Below are 11,011 nucleotides of genomic sequence, written 5' to 3' on the forward strand. Positions count from 1 at the left end.
GGGCAACAAAAAACAACAAGCCTGGCATCATCGGAGGAGGCCAAGTAATTGACTCTGAGAAGAAGATCAAGTGTGTCTACAGGCCATACTCTGGAGCGGAGGAGGAGGGGAGGAGGGAGGCAGCGGAAATTAGAACGGGGGAGTTGGGAGAGGGAAAAAAGAGGAGGTGGAGAGAAAGAAAGAGAGAGAACTAACATATTTCCACTCTCCACATCTGAGCGGCAAACAAGCAGGAGAGGACTGAAAACACTCTCAGCCCCTCTCTCCTCCGGCGACGTTTAACAAAACAATCAGGGAGCTGAAGAAGGAGAGGAAGGGAAGAAGCGAAAATAGGGCTGGAGGAAGAGAGTCCTCCGTCTGTGGCGTCTCCCGTTCGTCATTCAGGTCGTTTTGGCTTAAATTGGACCGTTGAGATGGATCGGAGCACGTACTCTGACTGACTACAATAAAACCAGGGATGACAATGCATTTTCAACAGCATCCGAGGTGATTGTTCTGGTTCCATTCTTCCCCGCTGTCAGGATAGATGGACAGTTCAAAAGAAAGAAAGGGTGAAGGAAATTACCTCAAGATGTCCTGCTGAATGCAGCATGAAGAGACAAATGTCAATAGAAAGGTCTCCTTTGTAGCTGTCCCAGTGGCCTTCCAGGAAGAAGGAACTTGATGAATCCCACCAGACAATCAGACTGGCATGTAACATCACAGGAACACAAGATCTGCCTCCAGTCCTGTGCTGGGGGGAGTTGTAGGAAGGGTCTAGGGTTGGATCGGTCCAGGTCGAGACCTCCCCTGGCCAACCTGGAGGAAGCTCGTCGGCCAACCTGGAGGAAGCTCGTCTCTGTGGTGTCTGGGGGGACTTCCTGGAGACACCTGGTGGCTGGCTCGATCCCAGGGGTGTTGGAGAGGAACTCACACACGACATTGTTCACACAGTGGCTGAACACCCACTAGTGCAGTTGCTTCCTGCTTCAATCAAAGTTGAGTTCGCAGCAAGGTTTCAGCCCTGGGTTCTGCAACCACTGGGTTTGTTCGGGCTCATTATTTTTGTGGTTTAGCTTTGTTTTTTTGTCTTGTATTTTCTCCTTCTGTTGTGGGCTATAAACAAAGTGTTGTAGTGTGGAACTTTAGTTTCATGGTTTTGGGCCGATAATAATAATTCTACTTGGCTGCCTGTGGGTTTTCAAACAGGCAATGTTTCCAGACCATTCGATACTGTGTGCTACCTTACTTTTGGTGAAATGAGGGGTCTGAAACTTTACACCTGAAAAGACTTCCTTGTTAGGATTTCTATTGATTTGCTTCGAAAACAATTCGTAAAAATCTTTTTTCAACTTTTCAGGCAAGGTCTGAAAATTGTGTCCTTGCGCTGGATTCTTTTGTTGTTGGTTTTCCTGTTTTGCGACATTCTACTGACACATTTACTTGAGCCGTTATATTTCCCCCCTGACACCTGGCCTTGTCTGCAGTGGCACAGATGTGAGTCAGGAAAGCCCAGTGTGCACTATTAACACCGTAGCGTCTCATGTGTGACACTCGGTCTGTGGATGGTGATCTGACGAGCGCCCAGGCCAGCCCGTTGATTACCCAGCGTCTGGTGCATCAAGGAGTCACCTCCCCGTCTCTGGAGCAATCTGGCCGCCCAGCAGGCCGCCTGAGGGCGGAGGAGGGGGTAGCCTGAGGGCGGAGCCTTACATTTGGATGAAAATTTATAATAATCATCACAACACATTTATTTTTAGACGCCTTTCAAGGCACTCAAGGATTGATTACGGAAAAATATGTTTGTGAAGAAGAAGGTGCGTGGAGAGAGACTCTGGTAATCCTGCTAACAGGGCATATCAACGTCCAATCTGTGGAGACGCCAACGCGCCTTTCATAAAACACGCTCCGTATTAAGTGGAAAACGACTTAGATATCCGTTTAGCAGCATCGAGAAGTGCCGCCACTTTCTGACAGTCATAGAGATTAGGTCCAAACTGTTTAACATGGATGGCGGTTGGGTGTGATGACTCACAATTGCCGTCAATTTGGAGAGAAGGAAATTTCAGGGAGTTTTCATTACCATGCCAATTTGCTCTGAATTATTGAATATTCCCGGGGCCGAATGTACTAGACGAGATTAGTTGTTGGTCGTACGCGCTAGAAGCAACTCATTTCCCCAAACCATCTGGCCCTCTCGAGAGTACAGAGATTAAGAAACTAAAGAAAGAGCTCGCTGTGTTTTACCTGAGCTACACCCCTCTCTGCTAGCCATCGGGAGACCTAGCCTCCTTCCATGGAGGGGGTGAGGGAGGTGTGGGGAGGGGTGAGGGGCGTGTGGGGAGGGGTGGAGGAGATGAGGGGAGGGGTGGAGGAGATGAGGGGAGGGGTGTGGGGAGGGGTGAGGGCGTGTGGGGAGGGGTGGAGGAGATGAGGGAGGGGTGGAGGGGATGCGGGGAGGGGTGAGGGCGTGTGGGGAGGGGTTAGGGGCGTGTGGGGAGGGGTGGAGGAGATGAGGGAGGGGTGGAGGGGATGCGGGGAGGGGTGAGGGCGTGTGGGGAGGGGTGAGGGCGTGTGGGGAGGGGAGGGGTGGAGGGGATGCGGGGAGGGGTGGAGGGGATGAGGGGAGGGGTGGAGGGGATGAGGGGGGGGGGGGGGATGAGGGGAGGGGTGGAGGGGATGCGGGGAGGGGTGGAGGGGATGAGGGGAGGGGTGGAGGGGATGCGGGGAGGGGTGGAGGGGATGAGGGGAGGGGTGGAGGGGATGAGGGGAGGGGTGGAGGGGATGCGGGGAGGGGAGGGGTGAGGGCGTGTGGGGAGGGACTAGAAAACCAGGCAGGTTTTCGAAGCCAAGTCCATTTGTCAGCTTCGGTTAATTAGTGTCAAGTGCACGTTGTCCCAGAGAATGACCCGAGGTGTCAAACTGGCCGTGGACTTGAAGCTTCTCCTTAGTCCAGTCTCTCTCCTCCTCCTCCATCCCTCATTATTTCTATCAAGACTAACCTCCCTCCCTCACCCTTGCCTGTCCCGTCACTGGTACAAAATAAACTGAAACAGGGAAGGTTGATGTGTTGTCCCCACAGTGCCCCTCAGTTTGTCCCCTGCCTCGCTGGGCAGCCTAGTGTAGCCCAGGGCCACATTAACATCTTAATAAGAAAGTGTGTTAAAGCACGTCTTCACCTCTCTCCCTGACAAGAGCGGATTAGGTGTCAGATGGAAATTCTGCTGACTTTAATTGAATCTTCCCAGCGCAGAAAGTCAAAATAACCTACTAGGTTCATCAAGGTATGTTTGGTTGAGTTTGGCAGGTAGCACCACACACACACACACACACACACGTACAGTAGGTTTACCTGGGAGTTGTTTGTTAGATAGGGAAAGAAGGATTGTCAAACAGCTTGGTTTCTTTCACTTTGCTATCCTCTAAGTTGTGGCTTGCCGTTTTTGTCTTCTGGACTCCCTCAGGAAATACCTCAAGCTTGGCTTGAGCCTGGAGATGAGGGTGGGAGATGGAGATGAGGGTGGGAGATTGCAGTGTGCATCTGTGGGGGATGGGACTGATGGATTTCACGTGAATAGATTGCAAAGAAGATATAGTTTGTTTAGTTTCCTCTCGCCAGCCTCTTGCATCCCCTGAAGTGTTGCTATCTGTGTGAGATGCCTGTTTGAAGGAGGTGCACTTGCAGACTTGACTTGAAAAAAGCTTCAATCCTTCAAAAAACTAACATGGCAGTTTTTGATAAAGCACAGTGTCTGTTAAAATGAAACATTGGCCGTTTCTGACAAAACATTTATATATATATTTTGATATATATATATCTATTTCATAAATCACCTATCATCACACCTGAAACGTCTCCTCCCAGGTAGATACCTGGGTCTTGTTGAAGTCACTCAATCTACTGCCCATCCCACTTCCTCAGGTCTATCATTTCCTAGCCAAGTGTGAGCTATTGATGAAAGATTTTGCTCCTCCTATGCGCCGTGAAGAACCAATCAAATCCACAAACCGCCATTACTACAGGTTGTCATGGATCCCTACACTTGATCAATAACCTTCACATATCATTAGGGTGTGGAGCTCTGAAGCAGGTCTTGGTCTTCATCCTCAAGGAGGGATAAATCCTTCTTAAAAATTGCCTGCAATCTGCACTTTCTAGTCTAGCAGGGCGAAATGTATTTCTTTGGTTCTGACGGGACACTGCGCAGGGACCAGATTTATTTGGCCAGTACTGCTTGCTCCGTGAGATTGGAGCTGAGAAGTGACTCTATCGCTTCATAAGTCATGTTTAAATGTTCTGCTGTGGATTGTGTTCCGTTTCTTTTAAAGAGCAAGCGGTTTGCAATTATGCATGACTTATCTTCTTATGTATATGGATCAAATGAAAATACGTTTTTTTCTAAACTGGATATCCATTTATGTGGCCAATCTTTGAATGTTTTGTGTGATAAAAAAAAAGGAAAACAAATGCTGAAATTAATTGGACTAATAAATGTTGAACCACGTAGGTTTGGAATATCCAAAAATGTTCCAAGGCCCTCATAGCTAACTCCATAACTTAAAAGCTGTAAACACCAACCCACACATGCAAACATGTTTATTACTAACTCGTAAAACATCATGACTAAAGGTCATCCATGCATGTGCTATATGAGTGTGTTTCGATAGTGTGTTTCTATAAACTGTGTGCTTCTATAAACTGTGTGTTTCTATACATTTACATTTAGTCATTTAGCAGACGCTTTTATCCAGAGCGACTTACAGTAAGTACAGGGACATTCCCCCGAGGCAAGTAGGGTGAAGTGCCTTGCCCAGGGACACAACGTCATTTGACACGGCCGGGAATCGAACTGACAACCTTTGGATTACTAGCCCGATTCCCTCACCGCTCAGCCACCTGACTCCCTATACAGTGTGTGTTCCTATAAAGTGTGTTTCCTTAAAGTGTGTGTTTCTCTAAGGTGTGTGTATTTGTAAAGTGTGTGTTTCTAGAAGGTGTGTGTTTCTCTAAAGTATGTTTTTCTCCAAGGTGTGTTTCTCTAAGGTGTGTGTGTCTGTAAAGTGTGTGTTTCTAGAAGATGTGTGTTTCTCTAAGGTGTGTGTTTTTATAAGGTGTGTGTTTCTATAAGGTTTGTGTTTCTCTGCTCTCAGACTCCAGAGCCGGGGAGGGAGTGCCTAGAACGGTCGACCATGCGGTCATCGGAGGCGTGGTCGCTGTGGTCGTGTTCGCCATGCTGTGTCTACTCATCATCCTGGGGCGGTACTTCGCCAGACACAAAGGTACGTGGTCGCTTTGCCCCGGTCGTCCTGCCCCGGTCGTCCTGCCCCGGTCGCCCTGCCCCGGTCGCCCTGCCCCGGTCGCCCTGCCCCGGTCGCCCTGTCCCGGTCGCCCTGCCCCGGTCGTCCTGCCCCGGTCGCCCTGCCCCGGTCGCCCTGCCCCGGTCGCCCTGCCCCGGTCGCCCTGCCCCGGTCGCCCTGCCCCGGTCGCTCACCGGATACGTGTGTCTACCATGCAGCCTTCCCACAGAGGGTTCGATTCCAGCCTTGTCCCTATAATATTTAGCAAATATACCACAACAAAGGTATGTGGCCGGTGGCGTCGAATGCCAAAGATCAGCAAGGTTCAACTCAACCTAAAGTGAACTCACACAGTCATACAGTTTTGGTCCATATCTCCACTCTTCATTAACAAGTGGATTATCAATAAATGTGGCCCCTGTAATTCAGATTTACGTAATGCTTCTCCTAAATTAGCATTTTTAGGGTCTGTTTTTCTCTATTGCAGACAGTGTATGTTGTTTAAAAAAATATAAACTCATTCCTGCCTTTTTACATTTGATCTGGGCTTTCTCCTTCATCAGTCTGGGAGGATGTGAATAATCCCTGTCGGAAATGAAGTTTCAAGTGGATTGCTTGTTGAACTTGACAAGGTTAATTTGAAGACCTGAGCTGAGCTGAATCTCCAGAATCCATTTTTTTTGAGTTGTTTTATAGAAATCAAGGAACTGATTTTTACGTGTAAATCTTGAACACAATCAAATGAATGCCAAGAAAGGGCTTTGCATTAGTCAAATTAATAATTGACCCAAGATAATTAAACTCTTGATGTATAATTGATTTACAGTTATCAAGTATGAGTGGGTGGACAGGGGGGGGGGCAATGGATTTACATAATGACATGTTTTATATGACAACATTTTAATCATCTGGATGACATACAATGGTTTACAGTTAACCTCTTTGGTCGTCATGGTTCACAGAGTTGCTAGTTGATTAATAATAAATAACTGAACAGGCATAACGAACGGCTGGGTATTTGCACATGATGCAGATAGGCGTGCCGGGGTATCTAAGGGATGAAACCAACTGTGTCGACCCCTGGCGGTGTCTGACCCCTCTCTGACCCCTCGCTGACCACTCGCTGACCCCTCGCTGACCCCTCGCTGACCCCTCTCCTCCAGGTACCTACTTCACGCACGAGGCCAAGGGTGCGGACGACGCTGCTGACGCAGACACGGCCATCATCAACGCCGAGGGAGGCCACAACAACTCTGACGAGAAGAAGGAGTACTACATCTGAACATCCACAAGGGGGGCCGGGGGGGGGGGGGGGCTGGGGGGTAAGACAGGTGAGGGAGGGTTTTGGTTTTCAGTCAAGGGAGGGTTGGGGGGAGGGGCATGGATGGAGGGGGGGTGGGGGAGGGGCAGGGTTAGGTAGAGGGGGGAGGAGGGAGGGGGTAAGGTTGGGTGTTGCCAGATGTTGCCAGAAATCACTGTAGAGAGCTTCACCATTTGACACCTCCCAAAACTGCTGGTACGAATTTTATTTAGTTCAACCGTTTGCAGAAAATTCTGTGCCTTGTTCTGAATTTATTTTCTATTCATTCCTCCTTATTTGTATTATTTTTATTTTTCATCATGCCCTGTTGCTCCATCCTCCCCTCCCCTCCCCTCCCCTCCCCTCCCCTCCCCTCCCTCCCTCCCTCCCCTTGTCTGCACTCTCTTCATTATCAGTGTGCTGTTGGCTTTCCTATGAGGGGAGATGGACACAGGCCCTGTGTTCATGCCTCCCTCAGTGTCTGCACACTCGTTATGTCGTGCATACCAAAAGCTTGCTAGAACCCCATCTCCTCTATACTGTGAGCCGGCCTGGTCTCAGGCAGAGCCCCCCCCTCTCTCACTCCTTTTATAACCGCAGAACACACTTCTAATGCTTTACGTATCATATTTAACGTATATCACATAAGACGTGTACATTTGAAAAAAGATATGAAGCCATTAATCATGTTCCCCCCTCAAAAAGAAACATGGTTGGAAAGGATATGACAATTGGTCTCGAAAATTGTCCTTGTTTTCATTTCATCGGGCAGATTCAGCATTGCTGTGGATGGGTGGTGTTCTTTTCCCTGTGTCTTCAATTTGTTTTTCAAGTAGATATGCCAGCGCATTTGAAACATTGCTTCTCTTATAAATAAGTAAATTAGACAGCACATAATTTCACCCACACTGTGCTGGACTCAGAGGCATTTTCGATTCATTATTTTCACCTTTTCTTTCGTTGAATGTTGTTTTTATTCGGTTGTGCTGAATGGGATAACTGTTCTCCCTCTTAGGCATTTATTATCTTGTGATGATGACATTATTTGTGTTTATTTCCCCTCTCATTCAGAAGTATTTTTACAAACATGAAAATTGCATCAAAAAAAGAGAAATGGTTTCAAGAGCTGGGTATGGTGGCGTGTGCTAACCTTTCGTCATTCATTCAAATTGCCTCGGTAAACCAAGTTGTAAACATCTTTTGAAATCCTACAAACAGTTATCAACCCCCTACAACTTCCCGACGCTTGAGTGACAAAGCAGCCTGACTAAGACATTTGAAATGATACTACCTTTAAACACTAGGTTGTCATGCTATGCCACTATCACTGGACATTTCGGGGTTAAAACAAAAAGCATACATTGTCATATAAATGTGATATTACACTTTTTAAGCTAAACACCCTGCATCAAATAAGGACCAATGTATCGCTTCCATGGCATTGACAAAATTATTTGATATGTTATGATTTTAAAACACAAGTTCTCAAACAAATTCGGTTGCATCTTTAACAACATACATGTTACCTTGAGTTGACATTAACTATTATACATTGCATAGTGTCAACATTATGGTTATACTGAGTATGTAAAAAACATGGTACCATGGTTTAGCAACATATTGCACTAACACCTTTTGTGATTGAATTATTTCACTAGTTGATTAATTATTAAGTACTTGATTTTAAGTATCGAGCTCCTATTCAAATCTATTGTAACCGTATCCCTTTTACAACTAATGTTACCAAGAGTTTCAGTTTCCCACATATCAAAAGGATAACCAACATATACTCTTAAAGAACACAGATCACCAAACAAAAAAACATAACAGAGAAAATGAAATCAAATTAACACTATCAATAAACCAACTAACCTATCAAACAGCCATGGTTTTGTGTAATGGCTTTACCTGTAATCCTGGGCTCATGTAGGATAATAATAGCCAAATAAATATTATTGTGCATGTATTGAAGTGAAGTAGGTCAAAACTGTCTTACAGCTGACAACGTTAGTTTGTTGTTTAGCAAAATGCAAACATATAACAGTCCTCTTTAGCCTCTAAGAACCAAGTACATCTGATGATCTCCATTTCTGCTCCTTGATCACAGTCCTCGCTTCTGTTATTTATTGACTGATTTACTTTCCACTGGACAGGTCAGCTAAACCAGAATTTAAGGTCCACTACACAGGTGCTTACAGTAGTTAACAATGTCAAATTGAGGTACTGTAATGTCCAACACGTGTTACACAAAAAAATAATAATAAAAACACGCCAGGAAAATATTTTTTTTTACAACTTTGTGAAGTGTATTGGTGGATTCTCTTGTGATCATTTTTTTCTTCCAATTTCACCCGTTCGTTGTTCGTACTCTATATGATTACTACAGTCTGAGTTCGACAGATTGAGAACTGGCTTACATGTGTGTTCATAACATGGTTCTGGAACATGATATTAAGTTGTATAACATAGCATAATGATTCCGGAATGTAATATTATTCTGAGCGACAGGGCCACACATCTTTCCTCTCCCCCCCCCCCCCCCCCCCCCCCTTATGCAGCAGTTTTCAGTTGCCGAAACCGCAAATGGCTCACTGCATGCACATGAGTGAGAATTTAAACCCCTTGTTTGGATTCATCACTTTTCTTTCTCTACAAAGGATCTGCTTGAGTTTATAAAGACATTTGAAGGCCGCTAGATGTGAACTGAGGGAATGTTTCAGTAAGATCTTTAGGTGTTTTCTTGAACCTTTATATGGTGCTGTGCCACACAGCATCGTTAATGTTGCAGTTACATGCTTTATCGGACCTGCTGACTGTGTCAACATGACAAAGAGGATGTAGGACGGACATTTCTTTCATGTTTGACTTGGTTTTTGTTCAAAATGTGCTCTTTAGGTATATGTGTAAAGGAACTACCACTGACTTAACACTGTATGACTCTGATGTTTGTTTCTGTCTGTAGGTGAGGGGGAAGGTTTAGAGAATTCATTTGACAATACTTGCGTCTCCTGAAAAACAACTTTGACAAGGATGACAGCTATGGTCTGAGAGATTGTGATTGTGTGTTATATGTAACAGTGCACATTTTTTATTTAGGGTCAAATATGTGATAGCTTGCATTTTAACCAGACTTCAAAGTTCTTGCCATGAAATTGACAGAACATTGTTTACTGGTAACATTGTTTTGAGTGGTTTAAGACAGGGTTTATCAGTTTTGATATGATTTTAAAAGGTCAACCAAATGAATGGGTCACTGCAAACGTTATTGGCATGGATAATATTAAGCATTGGACAGGTACAACTTTATATGAAACTAAATATGGTTCTTGCATCTAATGCCGGTAACATGAAGAGTAAAATTTAATGAATTGATTCATAGGTACAAATATTTGTAATTTTGACAGTGTTTAAGTAGTGTGGAATAAGTTGGCTTTGAGTTTTGTTTTCTTCTAGTTATGTGTCAAGATATTCTTTCTCCCCCAGTCTCAAGGTACAGAGTTAGGTAGCCTGGCAGTGTTACTGTTTAGCTATTTGTTTTAGTTTTTTTATTTTATTCACATTTGACATTCCTTTGTTAATGCCCCATCTCAGGTTCATGCATTGCTGAATGGTGTGATTGCATCTCAGGTAGAATGCAAAGTTAAGGCCCCACATATTGACATCAAAACAAGTAGAACAATTATTTAGACCCATGCGACAACTGTTGATTTTTGCATCTGAGCTGTACATGTCTTATGTATTTTTCTTAATATTTGGTGCACTGTAAAAGATGTGTTAAGTATTACTTTGTATAGATATAGTTCACGAGGAATGAGTACTTCGTTGGAACAAACCAACGTGCCGACTCTTAGTTTCAACACTACACCATTCAAAGTTTCGTTTTCTCCCAGTAAGTTTAATCGTTTATCACTCATTGTTTTTTAGGTTTATTATTTTTTGTCTTTCTGCTGTACTTGGGCAATGTTAATGTGTATTACTGAAGAAAAAATATCTACATTCCCATACACATTTTGTATTGGTTCATAAATAGACATTTTTACAAAAAATGAAGAGTTCTTGTCTTAATAAAAAAGAAAAGATATTAATGTTCAAAGTAATTAGCGTGAGTGTTGTTTTTACGTAGTTGTGTTTCAAACGTAAATTGTTAACTGCCTCCACAACCCTTTTCTCGGTAGGTTTACAATCCCTGAGCTGTCATATACAACCGGACTGTTAGCCGAACTGAATCAGATTGTGGTATTTGCCAGTGAGTCTGTTTACAGTGTGCTGCAGACAAGAATACTCAACCAACGAAAAATTTAATAACTACAGATGGTATTTATCATGGGGTGTACTTACATTTTTACATTACTAAAGAACAAACAAGACTGACTACTGTATAAAAAAAATGATATATTTATATTTATTTATTATTGATGGATTGCATCGATATAC

At 44.3% G+C, this 11,011-nt stretch overlaps 1 protein-coding gene across 1 annotated transcript in view; it reads left to right on the forward strand.

Moving 5' to 3' along the window:
- The window catches only part of cadm1a (cell adhesion molecule 1a), a 63,808-nt gene extending 53,140 nt beyond the window's left edge, over positions 1-10,668 (forward strand). Inside the window, exons 5-6 of the mRNA XM_062453000.1 lie at positions 5,131-5,259; positions 6,441-10,668. Of these exons, the coding sequence (XP_062308984.1) occupies positions 5,131-5,259; positions 6,441-6,559 (248 nt within the window). The 3' untranslated portion in view covers positions 6,560-10,668. The remainder of the gene's footprint in view (positions 1-5,130; positions 5,260-6,440) is intronic.
- The last annotated feature ends 343 nt before the right edge of the window (positions 10,669-11,011 follow it).

The sequence above is a fragment of the Osmerus eperlanus genome, chromosome 27 (genome assembly GCF_963692335.1).
Source record: "Osmerus eperlanus chromosome 27, fOsmEpe2.1, whole genome shotgun sequence".
Classification (NCBI taxonomy): Eukaryota; Metazoa; Chordata; class Actinopteri; order Osmeriformes; family Osmeridae; genus Osmerus; species Osmerus eperlanus.